Source organism: Poecile atricapillus, chromosome 1 (genome assembly GCF_030490865.1).
Source record: "Poecile atricapillus isolate bPoeAtr1 chromosome 1, bPoeAtr1.hap1, whole genome shotgun sequence".
Taxonomy (NCBI): domain Eukaryota; kingdom Metazoa; phylum Chordata; class Aves; order Passeriformes; family Paridae; genus Poecile; species Poecile atricapillus.
Window position 1 is genome coordinate 78369421 of NC_081249.1, and position 22000 is coordinate 78391420.

At 44.1% G+C, this 22000-nt stretch overlaps 1 protein-coding gene across 6 annotated transcripts in view; it reads left to right on the plus strand.

Annotated features, from left to right (window-relative positions):
- The window catches only part of MTMR2 (myotubularin related protein 2), a 62543-nt gene extending 41027 nt beyond the window's left edge, over window positions 1–21516 (plus strand). For all 6 annotated transcript variants that reach the window (XM_058832928.1, XM_058832961.1, XM_058832946.1 and 3 more), the window contains 11 exons: window positions 95–205; window positions 2215–2316; window positions 3005–3088; window positions 9859–10008; window positions 10799–10987; window positions 12668–12853; window positions 13711–13917; window positions 15491–15583; window positions 16882–16995; window positions 18406–18582; window positions 19544–21516. In XM_058832928.1, the coding sequence (XP_058688911.1) occupies window positions 95–205; window positions 2215–2316; window positions 3005–3088; window positions 9859–10008; window positions 10799–10987; window positions 12668–12853; window positions 13711–13917; window positions 15491–15583; window positions 16882–16995; window positions 18406–18582; window positions 19544–19705 (1575 nt within the window). In that variant the 3' untranslated portion in view covers window positions 19706–21516. The remainder of the gene's footprint in view (window positions 1–94; window positions 206–2214; window positions 2317–3004; window positions 3089–9858; window positions 10009–10798; window positions 10988–12667; window positions 12854–13710; window positions 13918–15490; window positions 15584–16881; window positions 16996–18405; window positions 18583–19543) is intronic.
- Window positions 21517–22000: the final 484 nt, after the last annotated feature.

The following is a 22000-nucleotide window of genomic DNA, read 5'->3' on the forward strand; positions in this document are numbered from 1 at the left end:
GGCAATATGTTTTGGAATATAGACATAAGGGAGCAGGAGCTGGGGATTTGTTCCCCCTCCCCTTTTTAAACTCACAAATTTCAACTGTCTACAGGACCCTCCTTTTGTCCTAGATGCATCTTTAGGTGTAATCAACAGAGTGGAGAAAATTGGAGGTGCTTCCAGTCGCGGTGAAAATTCATATGGGCTGGAGATTGTATGCAAGGTAAAATTTTATCTGTGTTTTACAACAGGGGAAGGGGAACATGTATTTTTAAAGGTTTTCTCTGTAGTACTGTAGGAAGTTCTGCAAAATGTTTCAGTCAGCATGACTTCACAGGTGTCAAAAAACATGATTTTAGAAGTAATTTTCAGTATTCTCCAGCTCCACTCATTTGAGAAGAGGTCCAAACCTTTTTTCAGGCTTTGTGCCTGAACGGAAATATAGGCCTGCATCCTCAGCTCTCATGGTTGCCCACCAGACTTATCCTAGATAGACTCCAGTTACTGTGGAATTCAGTAGACCTTTCACTCATTTGCATTTCAACAGCAAGAAAGGGGCACGTTTCATCCCCTAAATCATTAGCTCATGTCCACCTGCTGCTGTGCTTTGCCGTGAGGGCTTTGCCGTGAGGGGCTGGTGAGTAGCCTTCAGTCCTCGTCAGGGCTGTTCTTTCATTTCTTTCAAGGCAGTACATATTTCACATGTGCCTCTCAAGAGCCCTTGGAATAATTGGAAATACAGACTGCAGTAAAAATTAACAATTTGCCTCCTCATGTCTGCTTAACTATAGGCCCACAAAGCAGATAAAGCTACCATCTCATCTCCTAAATCCATATTTCTAGACAGCATGGCTCTTCTGCTTCCCTCAGTGACCACATCGGAAGAGCTGGATTCAGAACCTTGTAGGTCTTGGGCTGCTTAGAAGCTTGTCAGAGCCCCTCAATGCTAAAAGGATGCCACTTGCTGGATAAGAGCAGATGGAGGAATGAAAAGGAATCCCAAACTGCTCTGGTCACTGCTGTGATTTAGAGGCACCAGGAAGCTAAGCAGACTGTCAAGCTGTGGGTGTGCTGAGTCAAGACCAGTTACTGCAATCCGTACCAAATCATCCAGCTGCTCCCATATCCCATGGCAGTCATAGTCCACCCTGGCTAACATAGGGTGGGGTGCTTGTGCTGGCAAGCTAATTTGTTCCCTGTTTTGATCTGGATTCCTAGTCCTCAGCCATTTTGTGTGTAAGCACACTTGGTCAGGTTTAGAGTGAACTGTATTATTTCCCTGTATGGCAAACTCAGGCACAAACAGTAGCAGGGGTGTTTTGGCCCTTTATAGCATATTTATATATGTCAATTTGCTTCACCGGGATATGCACACAGCAGTAACAGAGTGGTACAGATACATCTTATACATCCTGAAAAGTTCTCTCTCTGAGACAAGGCATATAATCCCTGTGAGGAAGCAAAGTCTTCAGCTGTTTGTCTCATTTTCTGACTTGCTCTACCATCTTCATGTACTTGAACTTGATAACTCGTTTCCTGTTGATTGGTGTTAGACTCTTTACTGCAAGCATTATAGTTGCAGGCTTGGGTAGAAAAACTTAGAGATGCTTTATTTACTTTCCAAATTTGGTTTTGTAGATGACTATGGAAAGGAGGTCCTGAATGACCGCTTTCTGTCTACACTGTGCTGCTGCACAAACTGGAGGAGTTCTTGGTTTCAAGACATCCTCTTGAGTGCTCTGAGAGATGGAAGCTTTGAAGGGAGATGGTATTGGATGCTTTGCACCCAGCTGGCTGTTCTTGGGCCCCCTACTTGCAGTAGCTCTGTAGAGCCTTTGTTAGTCCATCCCCTCCAGTGGTCTTAGGGCTTGGCCTGAGAGTTCAGTGAGAGCCAAGGAGGTCTGTCTCACAAAGTCCTGCTGGTCAAACAGCTTCTTCCTGAGCAGAGCACTCCTCAAGACTTCCAGCAGGTGAAGAGCTTCATGTGAAGGCAAGATGCTGTGGTCAGGCACAGCTGTGCCCTCCCTTGGGTGCACTGATGTTGTTGGAGGCTGTAGAAAACCCCTGAACCAAGCCCAGTGTTGCAATACAACATTGTTCAAAGTACAGTATTAAATCAGTGCTAGAAAGAGATTGTCATGTGACCCCATTTTGAATTCTCCCATTTGGATTTCTTGGATTTTGAAGTGGTTCAGAAATTTGCAACTTGATTTCTCTCTTTTTTTCCCCTAGGATATTCGAAACTTGCGGTTTGCTCATAAGCCTGAAGGGAGAACTAGACGATCCATATTTGAGAACCTAATGAAATACGCTTTTCCAGTTTCAAATAATCTGGTAAGTGTTTTCCTTCAGCAATTGCCAACACACACAGAGTAGCAGTAAACTGTTTTGTTCTGTCCCATCTACTTAATACAGTATTCACACGTGGGGTGCATTTTCTTGAAGGATGTGAAGTGCTGGTTTTCAAATCTGTTTTAAACTTAATTCTGTAGGAGTTTAGATCATATAGGAAACAGGAAAAGTCTGTTACAGGGCCTTCCTTCATGCATAGGGAATGACTTACTGATAAAGCCTTGTAACGGAGGGAAAGTAGTCAAATCACAGTGACATCTGTCAGAGGTTTACAGCTAATGGTGCACTGTCCCAAATCTGGAATGCACCCCTCTGTTCTCTAATGTTATGACACTGCAATTGTTGTTTCAAATGCTGGTTGAAAGGATCTGGTTGTTAATCTGTAAGAGTATTCTTACCTAAGTAGTTTTTTCTTTTCTCTTTGATAAAAAACTCCTTTTGTCCATGAAGTACTAGGTAATAGCCAAGCAAAATCAGGGACATATTGGAAAGTATATTGCTGTACTAATTACCTGCTACAGTGAGAGTGTTAATCTTTTCTATAAAGCCCTGAAATAAAAGTGATGCAGTGGGGAAAAAGAAGGGTCAGTCTTGAATTACTATTGGAGATATCAAACATCCTGCAAATGGGCTCTGAATGGGCTCTTAATGGTAATTTTCTTTCTTTCAGCCACTTTTTGCCTTTGAGTACAAAGAGGTTTTCCCAGAAAATGGATGGAAAGTGTATGACCCAATTTGGGAGTACAGAAGACAGGTGGGTATCATGCCAGATCCTTCCTCATCCTCTACTCTTCAGGAACAAAGGTCTGTGCAGTAATATAATTACAGGTTACATGGAACAGAGAATGATTCTGCTGACAAATGCCATGCAGGCTTAGTTAGGATGTTGATCTCCAGACTGCAGTGCTTGTTGACAGCAGTACAGCTTTAGAGATGGAGGCATCCACTGATGGACATTAGCTCAGGTGGCAGAGAGCTGACTTTAGGCTCTGGTAGAAAAAACTAATGCTCTGGCTTAGTGATCAGGTGCTGCTGGCAGTGAGGAATGGATGGTGTGTATTTCATGTACAGGCATCCCATTGTTGAATTTCACACTTCAGTGCTTGCTTGTATTAGTTTTAATTCTTTCCAAGTTCTCCTGTCTTAAACAGCAACTTGGGGGTAAAAAATTAAGTGTAGAATGCCTTCACTATCTTAGGTGTGGTTTCCCATCATAAGGATCAACCTAGAGAGAGAGTACTGTGATTTACCGTCACAGTTTAGAACACACAGTTGTAGTGTGTCCAGAGTAGACTGATCGAAGGTATTAATGATTATGAAGTGACAGGCTATCGATTAGGAATACTGTGGTAAAAACTTGAGTAGTCCTCTCTGGAGTGAAAGATGGGAGAATTTTGATTTTTATAATGAAATCACACTATTATTTTATAATAAAATTCTCAAGTAGAAGAAGGAGCGTTATTTGGCGGCAGGTTTGCCCTGGGCATAAGCTTCTGTCTCTTCCAGATCCGTCAGAGTAAAACCAATTTTCCGTTGTAAAATTAAGAAATTTTAAGCCATGCAATTTAAAGATTTATTTGGGTCTTTCTCATCAAATTAAACAAAACCAGACCTCTGTCCCAGCCTAGTTTTTCATCGATTCCTGGAACCCAAAACCTAAGGATTCATTTTTCTAGCTCTAGTCTTCATGCCTTCTAAATTGGTAATCTAGGCCTGTCATTAACAGATGGGAGAGAGCGCTTCACTGTTGGGGGTGATTTGTTCTCTCCTAAAATAGCTGCCTAAGATAGATCACTGGCTTCTAGGCTGCTAATGGGAAGTGAGATGTATCTTACTGTATCTTACTGTATGCTGACTTCATTGCAAAGAAGTGTATGTTTTGCAAAGAGATGCCACAATCTAAACTCCTGGCTGATACAAACTCTAATTGTTTGTAATCACTTTGTGTCTAAGGTCAACTTGACCATAAGATCAGATAATGCAGCAATTACTGCTTTGTTTTTTTACCTCCTTCTTGGTGGTTATTTTATTGGAAGATCTGCTTGTAGAGAAGGATTTGCAGCCCAAGCTATTTGAGCAAGATGCTTCTTTTTAGGGCTGAGAATTTTGGAGTAACAGCTAAAGAATACCTGTGCTATCAAAATAATCTCTACTGGAAAACACAGCATTCACTCAGCCAAGCATGTCAAAACAGGTGAAGTACAGAAGACATTTTTACAGCACCTGGAAGGAAGAAAGGGTGACCTTAGATAATTTCAATGTAGATTATTCCACTTTCTAAATCCTGGCATGTTGTTTTTTATGTTAGAAGCTTTTCTGTTCATACTAGTTTTTTATTGTGATTTGGTGCATCTCAAATTCGTCAGGAATTTGGTTACATGGTGAAAGGATACATGTGTTTGCATGCCTGTGATTTGCAGCTCTTCATGGCCTTTCTGTAAAGCAAATGGATGTAAAACATGACACAGCTGAGGGATTGCTGCACTGTGTACTTGTGCTGTGGCCTGCTTTTGTGTTGTTTGTGAGTGAGAAGGACAAACTTGTGTGATGGCCTCTGTGTCAAGAAACCAAACTAATGTCCATGTGCTAAAGCCCGCGGTCATTTCCTTATGTTGGTAGCTGCAAAAGTGAATCCAAACCAGGATTTTTTGCAGCCACAGCCTTTCTGAGTTTTACCTGTGATAGGCTATGGTCACTACCATTCCAGATCACACAATCCATCTGTTCCAGTTCCTTATCTCCAAAAGTGACCAACACCAGCTGCTGAAGAAGAGGAAAACCATACTGCAGTAGATGTTTATGTTGTGATCTGGCCAGGAGGAGAATTTCATCCCTTTTGGTAGATTGATTTAGGTCCTGCAGGCTGATGCTTTATGTTCCCTCCAAAACTTTTAGGTATTTCAGTCTGTTTATTTAATTCCAGCATTTGTAACTATGGATGTTCAATTTATCTGTGTGAATGTCATAGCCTTTTTTCTTAATCCAACCAGGTTCTGCTAAAGCAATAACAAATACTGCAGTAAATCAGGATTATGTCTTGAAATGGCAGCAGGGATTCGTTAACAGTGAAACAAAACTGGCATCATCAAATCAGATAATGGGATTACCTGTCTCTGACTCTATGAATTGTGATCAGAAATAGAAAAGCAGGACATATGTACTGTCAGCAGGACCTTCTGGAATTGGTTTAAAAACTGTTAGAGAAGAGCTGGCCTAGGGTATCAGCAGCCCAGCAAGATGGCCAGGCATTAACTTGGTATATCTTAGGCCGGGTCAGTCTTTTCCCTGTGGGAGCAGGGGCACATGGAGAGGGCAGTAGAGCAGAACTGAACTCCAGCTACCAGACATCCAGAAAAGACTTTTAAACCAAGATCCATGGTAAGATCTATGCCCACACTGGTAGGCGTGGCAAGCTGAGTGTGGTATTAATTATTTATTATATATTTTATAAAGATAAATACGAATATGTTGAGATGATAGCAGTTGTAGCAATTAGGAAAGATGCTCAGTAAACTACTAACTTCCCTGTTAGCATTCTCGGGAAGGATGGAAATGTGTAACTTATTAAAAATCTGTGATTGTGTAAAACTATGGGGAGTAATAAACAACCTGTAGAGAACAAAAGGAACTCAGAGAGGTTTGAGATTTAGTTGGTAAATGGAATCACATGTGGCAAATGAAATTTAAAACTGAAATTGCTCCCTGATTTTTATTACACATGGGCTGGCAGAATATAAAACAGAATTGTAAAGTGAATAAGACTCACTTGAAACCAAAAGTCCTTAAGATGCCTTTGGAGTAACTTAAAGCTTTATTTTCCTTAATAAGGTGGGGAGCATTTGGAAAATATTACAAGAGGTTGTGAAGTTGTGTGATGTTTCCCTACAAAAGTAATTCTTGTCTAATATCTTTTGCTCTGGTCATATCTACCGGGGAGCCACAGTGTAGGGCTGTGGTTGCTGCTTTCAGAGAAAACATGTAGAAACTAATAATTCAGAAGAACTGACCTGTTTTGAGGATAAAAGAAGTGCCCAGCATTAGTGTACAAGCAGAGTGGGAAAGGTAGAGTTGATAATATTATCCTCCAGAGAATTGTTGGGTGTATCTTAGGGGAGCAAAGTGAGGATTGAACTGTTAAATGTCCCATGGTTTAACTGAGGTCCTGCTTATGCTGGGTATGTCTCCACTGCAGAACGGAGCGGACACGGCCTGGGCTCAGTAAATGGCAGAGGGACCAGCTTGGCTCTGCAGCTCTGTCCTGTGTTGCCTGCTGCAGATCAAGGTGCACTTACATATCTAATCTCAGAGTGCATCTGCTTGATCCCATAGAGAGGTGTGACTGCATGTAGGGAAATTTTCTTTTTTCCAATCAGTGAAGGATCCCCATGTGCTTAACCTTAACCATGTGCTTTGCATGGTGGTGGTGTCTGTGCTGTGCTGGTGTGGCATCAACAGTTTTTCCCTGCAAACAAAGAATTTCTGTCTTCTATAATGTCAAGCATAAATCAAGTGATAACCAAACCCAAGTCATTACAGTAAGGCATGAATGTCGTTCTAGAGGGAAACCAAATCCAGTTTGTGTGCGGAGAGGACACAAAGGCTATGTCTCTGTGGTTAGATGATACAGTTGTAAGGAGTGTACCCAAGCACAGGGGCAAGTTTCAGGTATAGCTAAATACTGTTACCATTCATCTTTTGAGTGAGTGTGTTTGAGCATCTTTAGCCACTCACAGAGGTACTGTGATGCAAGTCAAGGATCACCAGTGGCAGTTTGGAAAAAATATCCTGTTTGGAGGATAAATGAGTTTATTAGTACAGATGTGAAATGCATTGGTTCAGTGGGGCTTAGTGAGAACAGTCATGGGTATATTTAATTTATGACTATAGCTGTGGCTTTGCTGCCTTCCTCATTTTGCCCTCAGGCAGCCACCAGCGATATGAATGCCCCTAGAATCAGGGGCTGCTAGCAGCATTAATTTATCTGAAGAAGACATACCTGTGCAGAAGTCTCTGGTCACTAATATGGCCATGCCATGTGTCCTGGCAGCTTCAGGATGATCACAACCCTGCTTTTAGAGAGGCATGCCTGAGCTCCTCCTGCAGGTGCACAGGCAGGCAGCACAGAGAGCCACTCCTTAGCCTGCAGAGGCTTATTGAGTTACATCTGTAACAGTTTGGTTTCATAGTAGGCTTTGGGTGCTTACAACTTACCGGGAAGCAGTGAAATGCTGCTTAGATGAGGAAATACCAGTGTGCTTTATATCACGTTTAGCTTTTTCTATTGATTCCAGCTGGAGAAAGGGCAAATGTGAAGGAGCACGAATAAATGCAGAAGCTACACTGCATTATGGCAAACATCCAGGGAAGATGCAAATTCAGCTTCTCTTCTAGCCCACTTGGCTTAATTCTGTTTGTTTCCAGTCCTTAGAGAAAGTCACGATCCAAATCCAGAGCGTTATGGGTGGTGCTGTGATTCAAGGCTTCTGGGCCAGGGAAAAGCAGACATTCCCCATGAGTCAAAAGAAATTTGAATGCTGACACACAGCATCTTTTCTTTCTTTGAGGGCTTGTCATGGATTTTTCTGGTCTGGACTATTGCAGAGGAAAGATTTCTTTCAAATTTGTTAGTGTGGCAGCTGAAAGACTTAGAGCTTTGGAGAGCTTTAGAGCTCAGTTCTGGCCCAGGCAGTGTGTTCTGAAGCCACACTGCCCAACACTGTGAAGAGGGTGCTTTGCAGTGCCCACTCCTTGGTCTTCTCCATAAGCATTGGCAGAGTTGCTGGGTAAAATGAAAAGGAGCCTTTCTTCCATGCAGCTGCTTGCTAGCTCCCATTTTTCTTGCCAAGACTGTGCTGACAGCTTTCATTCAGATTTTGGGGAGATGAAATTTTCAGGAATTGCTTATGGTTCCATTGCATGTGCTTATTAGGACAGGACTGAGAACTGATTTGCCATTAGTCCACTTCCAGGCAGTAAACGCATTGGTCACTGGCAAGAGTCTAGCTATTCCCTGGCTGGAAGCAGAGCTGGTGGGCCCAGCAGATTCCATCCTTGCTGTGTACAGCAGGTAGACCTCCGAGCATGTTTTACCCATCAGTGAGCTTGAACTGTGAGTACACACTGCTTGATGTCTGGTTCTGCCAATTCTTTGGCTTCAGACAGTGCCAAAAATAGCTTTCCTTCAGGCTTTTGGGGTGATCCTTGTAGTAACATTTCCTTCCCAGGGAGGGCCGAAGGACAGCAGTGGTTCACAAAGCAGGTTGTGTGACTGATATTAGACAGAAGGTCTGGCCTCCCCTCAGATTTCTAACCATGACCTTTTTTGACAGCGTGACTCACCACTGGGATGGGGAAGCGCTGCAGTGTGTGTGTGGGTCAGCTGTAATTATCACAGCTCGTCTGACTCGTGTTGGATGTGTCGTTTATTTCCTGTGGGAGCCGCGACAGTGGCAATCAGTGTCCCACCACCCTCCTTGAAAATGAAGCAGTGTTTATTAGAACAGAGAAGTGTATTGTGTAAAGAGTTGATGTTCCCCTGAAACACACTCGGTGTTTCACAGCCTGGCCATGTTTGCTGCAGCAGATGTGTCTTCCCCACAGAGATGCTTTGTGTCAGTGCTCACCCCTCCTGCAGCAGGGGTCTGTTTAAATTTCTCCTTGCAGGCAGCTGCACCAGCCACTCCCTGTTGGTCTGTTCTCTCCCAGCATGAGCCAAACCACGTCTGCAGGTTGTCAGGGTCATCCCCATTGTGCTTCAGGTGTTACTTGGAGATGGTTGTCTAGGAAGCTTTTTGAGTGGCTTCTCCATCACAGCATGCTGAGCTCTATGAGCTCTATGATCATGAGTATGATGTGTGGAGATTCCCTGCTCTCCCAGCCTAAGTCCTTAGTACAACCAGAGAGCTTAGTGTGATGGAAACAAGGGAGTTACTCATCACACACAGTCATGGAAGCAGAGACATACAATTGTTAAATTTTTGGTGTCTTTAGAGGTTTGTACAGTTGTGCCACAAACACTGAACTAAGCCCAAATTAGGCTGATTTTTTGGGATGTTTTACTGCCCGTTTTCCCTTCTCCCCCTCCCCTCCATTCTATCTGATAGCTCCACTTTGTATCCCCAGTTTTCACCCAACACATTTGAGCTAAGTGCCATGAGGGGAGTGAGTTGGTCACCCATTCTATCCTGCTCCTGGCTCTCCTGTAAGCCCATGATGAGATCAGGAGGTATCTTAAAGATGGGCTCAGGGGGACCACCTGTGTTGCTGCACCTGTAACCTCCACAGTTACTTTGCCATAGGTGACCCTGCCCGAAGCCCAGTTTCCCTGCTATTCAGTGACTTGAGCAAAACATCCACCTCTCTGGGGAGACACATGAAATGCAAGTTACCAAGATAATGCATTCCCAGGTGCGAGCCCTAAATGTCTTTCATTAACAAAAGTTGCCTTGAATTTCAGGTCTGGGGATTTGTCTTGTGCTGGGGTCTCAGAACAACTCATTTGCTAACCTGCAGTTTCCTCTTTAGGGAATTCCCAATGAAAGCTGGAGGCTGACCAAGATTAACGAGCGCTATGAGCTGTGTGATACATACCCTGCCATTCTAGCTGTGCCTGTAAACATTCCCGACGAGGAATTAAAGAGAGTGGCATCCTTCAGATCCAGAGGACGCATACCAGTGAGTGGGACAGAAGAAGCCACTTTGATGTGGTTTTGTTACACATACCTTTGGGCAATAAGTAATACCAAGATCAGGCTGAGTGGATTCCAGGGAGCAAATATATGGTCAGCAGATAATAAAAGTGACAACAACATGTTTGAGAACATAGAAAACAGTATCTGCTGAAACAACTGTTGTGAATGAGATGTAGACTAAACCAAAACTAGAAGATAAGATAATTTAGTACAATTCAGACCAAATCTCAATTCAGTTCCCGGGAAACACAAGGCAGCCCTGTTTGGCTGTTTACACTTGTCTGGCCTACTCTGACTTTCAGGACAGAGAAATATGTAGTGATAGTCTTGATGACAGCACTTATTTAATGAAATTAAGACAAAGCACATTGTTATGATGATTATTTAAGGGGTAAATGGAAAGGTTCTGGTTTATTCCTCAGGTCTATAGAAAATTCAATCTGTTCCTAAAATGCTTAACTTTTACATGGTGTAAGATAAATAAGGCATAGCCCACATACTGACTCACACAACAGCCAGAAAAACAATCTGCATCGTATTTAAAAGTCAGACTTAAACAATTTGATCACCTTTTGTTTGCTCAAACTTTGGGAATGCCACCAGAACGAATAAGGACAGAAGAGTTCTTTCTTTCATTCAGTTGTGATTTAATAGCATCCAGCCTTCTGGAACCCACTGATACAGGATTCCAGAGCAAGCCATTTCAGGTAGTTCACTTCACTGGTTTAATGAATCCCATTTTCCCTTTATTTATTTCCCATTTGTTTTCAAAGGTCTTGTCCTGGATTCACCCAGAAAGTCAAGCAACAATCACTCGCTGTAGCCAGCCCATGGTGGGAGTGAGTGGCAAGCGGAGCAAGGAAGATGAAAAGTACCTTCAAGCCATCATGGATTCTAATGCTCAGTCCCATAAAATCTTCATATTTGATGCAAGGCCTAGTGTGAATGCTGTAGCCAATAAGGTTGGGTACTTTTTTCTCTGTCTAAAACTGGGAAAGTAATAATTTAGAGCACATTTCCCACCACTGTTTCATATTATTCTTAAGGATCACAAAAGGGTTTTCCACTGCAGAAGAAGTCTGCATGCAATGAAATGATTCTTTAGATAGACTTAAACCTGTGCTGGTAGCTGTAAGATGTCAGTGTGACTGCTAAAGTTCCATTATAGTAATTTACAATGGGAAATGAGATTGGAAGTGGGACAAAAAAATTAAAGTAGTACTGATGTCAGACCTGGACCTTGTGTATTACCATTTTTCAATTCACATGGTTGAAAGACTGCTTCCTCTAACAGGGCTCAGAGCCCTGTCAAACCTGACCTTAAATGTTTTCAAGAATGTGGCATCTAGCACTGCTCTGGAAAACCTGCTCCAGTGTTTTACCACCCTCATTGTGAAAAATCTCTTTTTCTAGTCTGAACCTACCCTCTATTACTTCCAAACCATTATCCCTTGTCCTATCACAACAGGCCTAACTAAAATATCTGTCCCCATCTTTCTTATAAGCCTCCTTTAAGTACTGGAAGGTTGCTATAAGGTCTCTCCAGGTCCTTCCCTTCTCAGCCTTTCCTTACAGGAGAGGTACTCCAGACATGGCATTCCATCCTTCAGGAGTGTCAGCTGTACCACTCAGCTTGGTGTCATCTGCACACCTGATGAGGGTTCACTTGATCACTTGTACACTTGAGATGTACACCTGATGAGGGATCAAGTGAACCATTGTTTGTGTCACCAATGAAGACATTAAATAGCACTAGACCCAATATGGACTCCTCAGAGACACCACTTGTCACTGCCTGGACATTGAGCAATTGGCTGCTGTCCTCTGGCTGTGACTATCCAACTTCTATCCATCAAACTGTCTGCCCATCATCTCCAGTCTAGAGAGAAGGATGTTGTGGGGAACTGTGTCAAGGGCTTTGCAGGAGTCTAGGTAGATGACACCTATAGCCCTTCCCTTGTCTGCTACTGTAGTCTCTCCATCCTAGAAGGCCACTGGGCTGCTCAGGTAGGATTTGCCCTTGGTGAAGCCCTACTGGCTATCCTGAATCACCTCCCTGTCCTCCATGTGCGCTAGTTCTGGAAGGATCTGTTCCATGATCCTGCCATGCACAGATATGAGGCTGACAGGTCAGTAGTTCCCAGAGTCCATCATTCTACCCTTCTAAAAATTGTGTTCCATGCCATCACTTCAAGCTTTTTTTAATGGTGGAGCTGCTTTGTTGCAGTAAAGATTATTTTATTTTTTTTTTTTTAAATCTGCCTTTCCCACTACTTAGGAAAGGCAATTAGTGTGTGGGTTATCCTCCTCTGTAATAGTATGGTAAATTTTTAAATGATAGATTAGCAAATGTAATGAGCTTGAATGGGGATAAATGATAATTATAGAGGGAAAAAATGCTTGTAATGTGATATTCTTTGGTAAAAATTATAGCATTCATTAGGTATTGCAGAAGAGATGCAAAGTGTGTGGCTGTACATGTTTGCGCCCAGCTGTAAGATAAAGCCAATGGGTTTTGCCTGCTTTAGATAGCCCAGCCACTGTGGTATTTTGTCAGCTGCTACTTTCTCAGGACAAATGACTGGGATAAAGTACAAAATATGGTTTTGCTTAATGATTTGTATGTGAATTTTGTTCTTCAGGCTAAAGGAGGGGGCTATGAGAGCGAGGATGCCTATCAGAATGCAGAATTAGTGTTCCTGGATATTCACAATATTCATGTTATGAGAGAGTCGCTGAGAAAACTGAAAGAAATTGTGTATCCCAATATCGAGGAGACTCATTGGCTGTCTAATTTAGAGTCAACTCACTGGCTAGAGCATATCAAGGTATGTATGTCTGCGTCCACTGCATGTGGCTGAGCAACCACAAGTCCTTATCAGTCTGGGAAAGATTACCAGAGCTAACTCCAGGATTCTCAATTCCTTGTAAATTTGAAGACTTAGAATTTGTTTTCCATTTATAAGCAATTAAAACCATAGTTTCTTGGAGTGAGGAATCTTAAGCAGATGAGAAGAGGGAGAAGGGAGGGGACTGAGATACTGAAAGATGGTGTTTTGGAAGTGAAGGATGTTCCTGGGTGATGTGTAACTCTGAAAGCTCTGCTTAGAGCTCAGGAGTCACAGAGTTTCCAAGTTCTTGACTCCACTCCTTGACATCCCGGCATTATTGCTGGTCCAGACAAGCAAACACTGTGAGTTTGGGGCCCTCTCAGCCTTTCAGGAATCCAAGCAGAGTCAGAATAAGGAGGCAAAATGTTTTGGCTTCTCAAGATACGGGTTTTCAAATAATATTCTTTCTGTTCTAAAAATATCCAGCTTACATTGTTGCTCTGCTTATGCAGACAGGGGCAGATCTGCTCCTGGGGCAGGTGCAGGGTGATGGCCATTCCTATCAGACACAAAATGCTCCTGCATGTAAATCTTGACTTGTCCAAGGACTGAGCTTTATGCAAGGGCTCTTCTAGAGTTGTGCCTACACTACAGTTTAGATGTGTCGTCATCTTGCTGGAACAGAAAATGTGTTCACCAGTTCGCTGTCCTAGTTATAAAGTAGTTGGAACTGATTTACCATGCTCCTTGAGGCAAGCAGAGCCCTTGGTTTGTCCTGTGCTGTCACTAGCCATTTTTCATTTATAGTTTCTCTTCCAAAGAGATTTTGTAATTTGTTTTTTCCCTTGTCCTAGCTCATTCTTGCTGGAGCCCTTCGGATTGCTGACAAAGTGGAATCAGGGAAGACATCTGTGGTTGTACACTGCAGTGATGGCTGGGACCGGACAGCCCAGCTCACCTCTCTCGCCCTGCTCATGTTGGATGGCTACTACCGAACAATCAGGGGCTTTGAAGTGCTCGTGGAGAAGGAGTGGCTGAGTTTCGGCCACAGATTTCAGCTGGTGAGTCACTAGCCCACGGATGGCACTGAACAGCAAGTTACTGTCCCTCTTGAAGGATTTCAGAGGAGTTTAACATTTCCTGTGAGAAGTTTCCTGGCTGAACTCACAGAAGAGAAGTGAATGCTGATGTTATTGTTTTCTACCTATAGTTCTATTAATCTCTTAACTTCCTTGGGGCTGTATTGATTAGTTACAATGAACAGGTGGTATTTAAATGTCTCAGGTGTCTGACTGTTAATGCCATCCCACGTTTAGGCTTAAACTAGCAGTGTGCTTTGGGTTCAGTGCTGGCATTTCTGCTGGGAGCAGGCAGAGACCACTGGGGTATTTTTTGTCTTTCTTTCCAGTTCAGTCCATTTTCTCAGACTGCATGGACACCATCATCTAAGAAATACTTTGGTATTGAAGAGGCTGTGGAATTTGTTTATAGCCTTGACCTCACATTTTCTTCAGGCACAGCACTTTATTTTTGGAGAGGCTTCTAATTATTTAGGTGAAAGAGGAGCAGTTTGCACCTGGACCAAGAGTAGTTTGTGGCTGTGCCCTTGCAGTTGGCAGAGAGGCAGCTTTGTGGGCTTGTGACACAGCAGTTTGTTATGGTTTGCACTGACGGGAATTGAGAGAGCCTTTCAGTAGTATCCTTTCAGTCTTTGTTCCTATTGTGTTTTGCTCATCGCTGATCTCTAGTGGTTGTTAATTTTGCAAGGGCTAGAACAAGGTCTGTGTACAGCACTTGCAGTGGTGGGCTGCACTGTCAAATGCTCTGAGGAAGGTGGGGAAACTGAGGCACTAAAGCAACTAAAGTTCTGCTGCAGCAAAACTTGTTACCTGGTATTTGAACAACGAGTGTTTTAGCTACTTCACTGTCTAGACATGGAAGATACTGACAGCTATTTCCTTTGGTGAGGAGAGAACAGTATTAGGGATCTCTGTTACTTATTCCTGTTCTATCTTTGTGCAGTACTTGGGGCTCCTGGATAATATATAACCATTAATGTACTCTGCTAGGTCTGAGGAGTCGTGCCTCACATGTGTTGGCCACACAGCACGGTCAGGGTTGGAGGCCTGCTTCTGAGAATACTGTCATTGCTGCCTCTCTGGAGGTGGCAGGAGATGGGCTGTGCTGGTGTTTGTACAGCTCTTGGAAGACGCGAGGTGTTGCGTGACGGTTATCGCTGCATGCCGTGCCTGTAGGTAGTGTTTGCATCTAGCACCCTCTACTACTGAAGTAGCCAGGACAACAGCTGCAGCTGAAACAAAAAGCATTCTCATTTTTTTCCTTCTGAACTTTAGCTATTAACTGAAATCAGTGCCAGCATAGCATCTGGAGCCTCTACTCAAACAACTCTTGTTTTAACTTAGCATGAAAATATCCCCATAAAGAATTTTCACTTCAAAGACAAAGAGAGTAGCTGTCCTTTACTCCTTTACCCACTGATAGGGACAAAGCAATATCAGGATTCATTTGAAGTTTTTTAAAGCCGTTGGTAAAGGTTTAGGTGACTGAGAGCAGACCCCAGCAGTTTCCCCATGAAGCCCTGCGTGACTCGTGTTCTTTGTCCTGCTGTTTCAGAGAGTTGGCCACGGGGACAAGAATCATGCAGATGCAGATCGCTCTCCCGTCTTCCTGCAGTTCATCGACTGTGTCTGGCAAATGACAAGACAGGTAAACTGCTGGGTGGCACCCTCGTCCACAGAGCCAGTGCACCGAGACATGGCACAGTATCTGCACACAGGAATGATTTCCGAGCTGACCTGTGCAGGCTCTCCCTCCTGGGCTTGTACTCTTGCTTTGATTCTGGCAGCAGGCTTTTTGGGAGTCTGTTTAGGAAAGAGCCCAAAAGCACTTGCTAATGTAAGTCCCTTGCATGGTAGGTGCAGTGGATCCCTGTTGCCTCTGCTCAAGCTGATCCTGTAACCTGCTCCTTTTTAACTTCTTCTGAAGGCAAATGTACTGTTCCCTGTTCATTATGTGGGGTAGAGAGCTGAGTGCCTCACTTCAGAGCAGGCATGGCATAGGTACAGTCCGGAAGAGATCCCCTGTGTCTGGGAGGTTTTTCCCCAGGCACATGGAACCTGGAAGGTTTTTTGTATCTTGTGTGACACCAAAGTCAGCTGTGGTGAGGCAGTTCACTGCAAAAAAGCTGGAAGAGAAGATATATGACACTGTACCACATCCATGCATAGAGAAGAGGAGGCTTTACCATCATCAAAAGTCACTTTCATTGTGGTCTCCTTGGATTGCTCCTACAGCTGGGCATCCTGACCTGCAGCTGGTGAGGCCAGGATGTCACAGCTGGGGCAGCCTGGGAAGAGGAGGGTGGTTGTGAGGGAGGAAGGCCTTCTGCTCTCCTCTCCATCACCCCTGCATGTCTTTGCAGTTCACTGCATTTATTCTTATTTACCCTTCATGAGCTTCAGTTGTCCCTGTCTCAGGTCAGGTTGTTTCTGCACAGAACTCAGCAGCAAACATGGCCTGTGCCCATAGACCTTTTGCTCCTGCTGACCTGTGTCACAAGGTGCCTCTGCTGTTCCCTTGGGGATGTCCTGTGTTAGGCATCCAGGTTTTTTCTATTTGGCCCTGGGAAATCTCCACTTTTTGGATGTATTTATTTCACGTGTGCCTTTTGTTCATAGTCCAGCTCCATGGCTTGTCATGAGGGGCAGGCATAGCAGAGCAAGCTTCAATTTGAAGCAGCACTGAGTGTCTATAAACACAGTGCTCTAAACCCCTCAGACCTCTGGCTTTTGCTCAAAATTCCTCTCTGCACATGGAAAGCAGCACTCCAAGAGGGAAACTCTTGCTCCTGGAAGGAGCAAATATGACCCTGAATATCCAGCCATGCAGGGAACAGATCTTGTTCTGCAAGTCAAGAGACCAACTCCTTACCAAGACTACAGCATGGGAGAAAGTTTATTTTCCTGTTTTAAAATCCCAATCTAATTTTCTATTTCTGCCTAAAGTTTCCTACAGCATTTGAGTTTAATGAGTACTTCCTGATCACCATCCTGGATCACCTGTACAGCTGTTTGTTTGGGACCTTCCTGTGCAGCAGTGAGCAGCAGAGAGTGAAGGAGGTAAGACAGCTTCTCTCTGAAGTAGAAGCCTGTTCTGACTGCTTTAGCTGGTCAGATATTGCTACAGAAGCTGGCTCCTCACTCAGAGATAGTTATAGATGTGAGTCTTGGAAATGCCAAGCCCCCTTCTCAACAGCTGGGACTTGGGAGATTTTCCTATTTTGCATAAACTGCTGTTCATGGAAACTGGAGGCTTCATGTTTCAGAGCAACACCATCTCCCTTCTGGACACTCTGGCTACTTCCAGCTAGTCAGTAGTGGTTGAATGGCTCCTGGTGTCTCCCAGGCAGTGGAAACACAGTTTTGCTTTGAATTCCAGTTTACTATAACCATCTCAGTGGGAACTGGTACTTTTTTGTGCCCTTTCTTTGAAGTGGTCCCTTTAGGGTGCTTTTAACTACCCAGTGTGTGTGCTGTCATTCTGCACACACAGGTTACAGCAAGTAACTGGTCTTTATGTGTGTTCTTGCTGTGCTTGCTATCCTGGGAGAGGATAACTCTCCTACTATGATTAAGGACGTGCCTCTCTATCCTGCCACAAGCCAGCTCTGCCCTGCTGTCTGGACAAGGTTTGTTTGCCCAGGGAGGAGTGTAGAGATGTGTACATCCAGACCCAGTCTGGAATTAGAAGGAAAACTGTGGCACTCATTCTGTCTCACCTACCTGATGATGAAGCATTCTGTCACCAAAGGCTGCAGCCTCACAGCACAGAGGTACACAAGGGCAGTGCTGTGTGGACCTGATGTGATTACATTTGCTAGAACATCAGTTAAAAATAATCATAAGAACTAGCTGGAGGATATAAGTGATAGCATTTTACTATAGTGAAATCAGTGTCCCTGTTTCTCTAGAGTCCACAGTGATTGAATGATTGTCATTTCCAGGGAAGAAAACCTGCATGCTGTTTGCATGTGGGTTTGGTTTTTTTTAAAGGCCTCAGCCTAGTGAAGTACTTAATCTAAAAAGTACTTCAGCACTGGTTTCAGTGGGAGTATTCACAGGCATAATTATTCCACTAGATCAGGGCCTAAGTCAAATGTTTTCTTTTCTTCCTTTGCAATTAAATACTCCAGCAAGTCCTCCAGGAGCACTTCAGAGAAGTGAAGTTTAGCTGAAGCACTAGGAGTTCACATGCCAGTGTCCCCTCGCTGTAGCAATGGTGATTCTTCGTCTGTGTTGACAGCTGGGTGGGCCAGAGGAGTTGTTCCATGCCAGGGCGTGTGTGCCTGCCTGCATCCATGTGCTTTGAGTACAATAACCACATCAAAAGAACAGTCTTGGGGTTTTTTTTAAGCTACAAAAAACAACCAGCTCCATTATTAATGACAGGCATGTGTCTGTGCTGCTATAGTTTGTAGATAGCTGGGATTCGTATGGCAAATAAAGCCTCCTCCACCCCTTCCCTTACAGAGCCTTCCAAAAAAGACTGTATCACTTTGGTCTTACATCAACAGCCAACTGGAAGACTTTACTAACCCCTTGTACGTGAGCTACTCCAACCACGTCCTGTATCCTGTGGCCAGCATGCGCCACCTCGAGCTGTGGGTTGGCTACTACATCCGCTGGAACCCCAGGATGAAGCCTCAGGTATGCCTCTTCCTACTCCTGCTTCCCTCTCTGCTAGTACCAATACTGTTACTCCAGAGGTCAAGACCTTTAGGTAATGCACATGCTTATGCTGCCACTGCTTAAATCTGAAAACAAACGCCTCAATTCAAATGGCAGCAAGAGCAAGCACCACCTAGAGCTGCCTAGTGCCGGTGCCCAGCTGAACATCACCACCCTGTGAAATCTTCAGGGATTCTCAGCAGTCTGGGAAACTTCTCACTTAGAATGTGGGAAAAAATGATCTGAATTCTCTTTACAAATGATCTTAAAACGCCTAAGACTTCTCTGGATGTGGGGTTCTAGATAGGAATCTTGGGGCTGTATTTAAATTACTGGTAATGGGAACTTGCTGCTTGCTTTGGCTGCCTGAGGCACAGGAGTCTGACCCCAGCCAGCAGGGAAGCTGGCTTGCCCAGGGCAGGCACCTGAGACAAGCAGTCTGAGCATGACCCTGAACACTGACATCACTTTTTAGTAGGGACAAAAATTCCCAATTGCCTCAGTGCCTGTCTGCAGGTAACAGTTTTGCAGATCTGCGGCGTTAGAGACAGGAACAAACACTTGGCAGTACTGACTGTTAAACAGTCAGAACTATGTGAAAATATTTAGAAAAATCTGGCTGGGCTTTTTTCCTCCCAAGCCCCTGAAAGTATGTCTAGGCTGAGATACCATGGCCAGTATCCCCCAGAAATGCCAGAGATCAGAGTTTAGCAACTGCTGTCTTTCAAAACAGACTTTGTTTAGCCACCATTGCACTGTGCATGTTGGATCCAAGTGAGCAGCCCAGAGCCAGAGCAATCACTCAGGTACCTGTGGGCTGGAGACTGATGACACTCAGCCACCTCCTTCCCTCATAGCTGTCTGTAAGGTCAGCAACAGTATTGTGCTTCAGGCTTCCATGCTGCCCCCCCCCAGTCCTCAGCTACACATTTCCTTGCAGGAACCTGTTCACAATCGCTACAAGGAGCTTCTGGCCAAGCGGGCTGAGCTGCAGAAGAAGGTGGAGGAGCTGCAGAGAGAAATCACCAACCGTTCCACCTCATCCTCGGAGCGAGCCAGCTCTCCCGCACAGTGCGTCACGCCCGTACAGACAGTTGTATAATACAGACTTTTTTTTTTTGCTGACTACCTTCCCAGAACCATGGGAGACAACTTTTCTGAAACCTCCTGGATTTCCAGCATGGTGCCTGGGAGATGCCAACCTATTTATTTATTTCTCTCCAGGGTAATTTATTAGTACTGTAGCACTAGAGAAAGCTTAAAGCAAAAACCAACACAGACAAGGCTCCCTATGCAATTACCCTTCTCAGTGGCTAGCTTATAATACAAGCCAATTGCACTTACCATCTGTAAGAAGCCTGGAGCTTGCTCTTTGTTCACTGATGTGCTGGAAATCACTTGGCTTGAAAGAGTCTGTGCACAACCATGAAGTACCCTGGGGGAAAAACATCTGCTCAGAAGTTTGAAAGGCCAAACCTGACTTTGTATTGGAGCCTCAGATGCAGCTGTGCCATCCACACCCTCCTGCACAGCAGAGTGAATGAGGGCATTTGCCAGCACACCTGGAAACAAGCAACAGCAGTGTCTGAAACAAGTCATTCCCTTCACCTCAACCTAGATCATAGGAAGCCATGTAAACAATGCCTTATTTAAAGAAAGGGCAGCTTCTCCTAATAAAACACTGCGGTAGAGGAACAACAATACAGGACTTGACTTTGTAGGACAACTTTTACTTCCACCTCTGCAACTTTAGAATCTCACTTATGGTTTACAGTGGGTGTGCCAGGATGCAACTTAAGCACCTTTATTTCAGAGGGGGGAGCAGAGTGTGCCTCCCCTGGGCTTTCCATAGCCCCTCTGGCCTCCAGTGCCTCAGTCATCAGGGCAAAAGGTAGTGGAATACCAAGGGGCACATGTGAACTGCTGGGATCAACCATTACATTTTGCTTGGGTAAGCATAATTAGCAATTTTAATGCTTCTGTGCAGGGTTATAGTGGTGTACTTATGGTATTTCAGCTTTCTGCTAACTAATGGAAGCAACTGTGCATCAACCAAAGACGCCTTTCTGCCTGCATTGCAACTGCTGCTTTAGGTTTTTCTGGCAGACTGAACAGCTTAGCCATTTTCTACACCCTACCTTTTTCCTCATAGTCTGCTTCAAGAACTGTGTCACTCAAACTCAAGCTGAAATTCAATTTTAATACAAAAATTTACTGTAGGAGATTCACACTTGGTGAAACTATGACTGCCCCCTGCTCTTCCAAACAGGTAAGCACAGGGTTGCCGAGGAGGGGTCTTAGAGCAAAGGTAGGTATGTCCAAGGTCTTCAGGCTGCTTCTCCACCTCTCTGCTGAGGAGAAGGGGTGCTACTTGGTGTGGGTTCCTGTGTTGCTCTTTTAGGACCAGATCCCAGACCGTGGTCACCTGTTTAATATACCTGTCAGCTGCTATTCCTCTAGAGAAGGATTTTTGGAGGGAGCATAAGAGTAGACCCATTTCCACCTAAGAAACAGCCTTTCAAAAGCCACATTCCTTCCGAGGCAGTTAGCAGTCATTTCCTCCTGCATTCTCCACTTCTGCCTGCTCTACTGCTGCAATCACCACACTGTGCTTACAGAGAAATCCACAGCCACCTTCCAACAGGATGAGTAACAGGCTACACAGCATCACCACGTTTGGTATAGGGTGGCCTGACACATTATGGTTCAATAGTGCAAAGAATCCACACAAAATACTTTCTAAGGACTTGGATTTGCTTTGAGGTTAAAGGGCAGGTCTGCTCTTACGTACAATCGCTATATAAGATGGTTTAAAGCATTATTCTGTATTAGCAAACTGACTGTGTGTGTATATTTTGTTTCTTGATGAAGGCTGTTTGGTTTCCTTAACACTAATAAAAATGGATAAATGGATTAAGTTCCTGTACTCTTTATTTTCAACTATGTGGTTTTCCAAAGTGCTTGCAGGACATGCAGACATTAAATAAATAGCACTGCAAGTTCAGTGTGTGAAATCCAAATCTCTCTCATTCTTCTGCAGCAGGCCTTTCAAGTTGCTAATGTTGAAACTCTGAAGTCTAGAATGACAGAAAACAAAGATTCATCTTTGGACAAGTTTCATTTATCCTGTATAGACCAGTATTAATACAGATACAGTGCTTAGCTGCTCAGTGTTATAAAAATAGAATCACAGAATGGTTTGAGTTGGAAGGGAACTTTAAGGATCATCCAGTTCCAACCCCCCCTCATTGGCAGGAACACCTTTCACTGGATCAGGTTGCTCAAAGTCCCATTGAAGCTGGCCTTGAACACTTCCAGGGGTGGGGCATCCTGAGCTTCTCTGGGAAAGCTGTGCCAGTGTCTCACCACCCTCACAGTAAAGAATTTCTTCCTGATA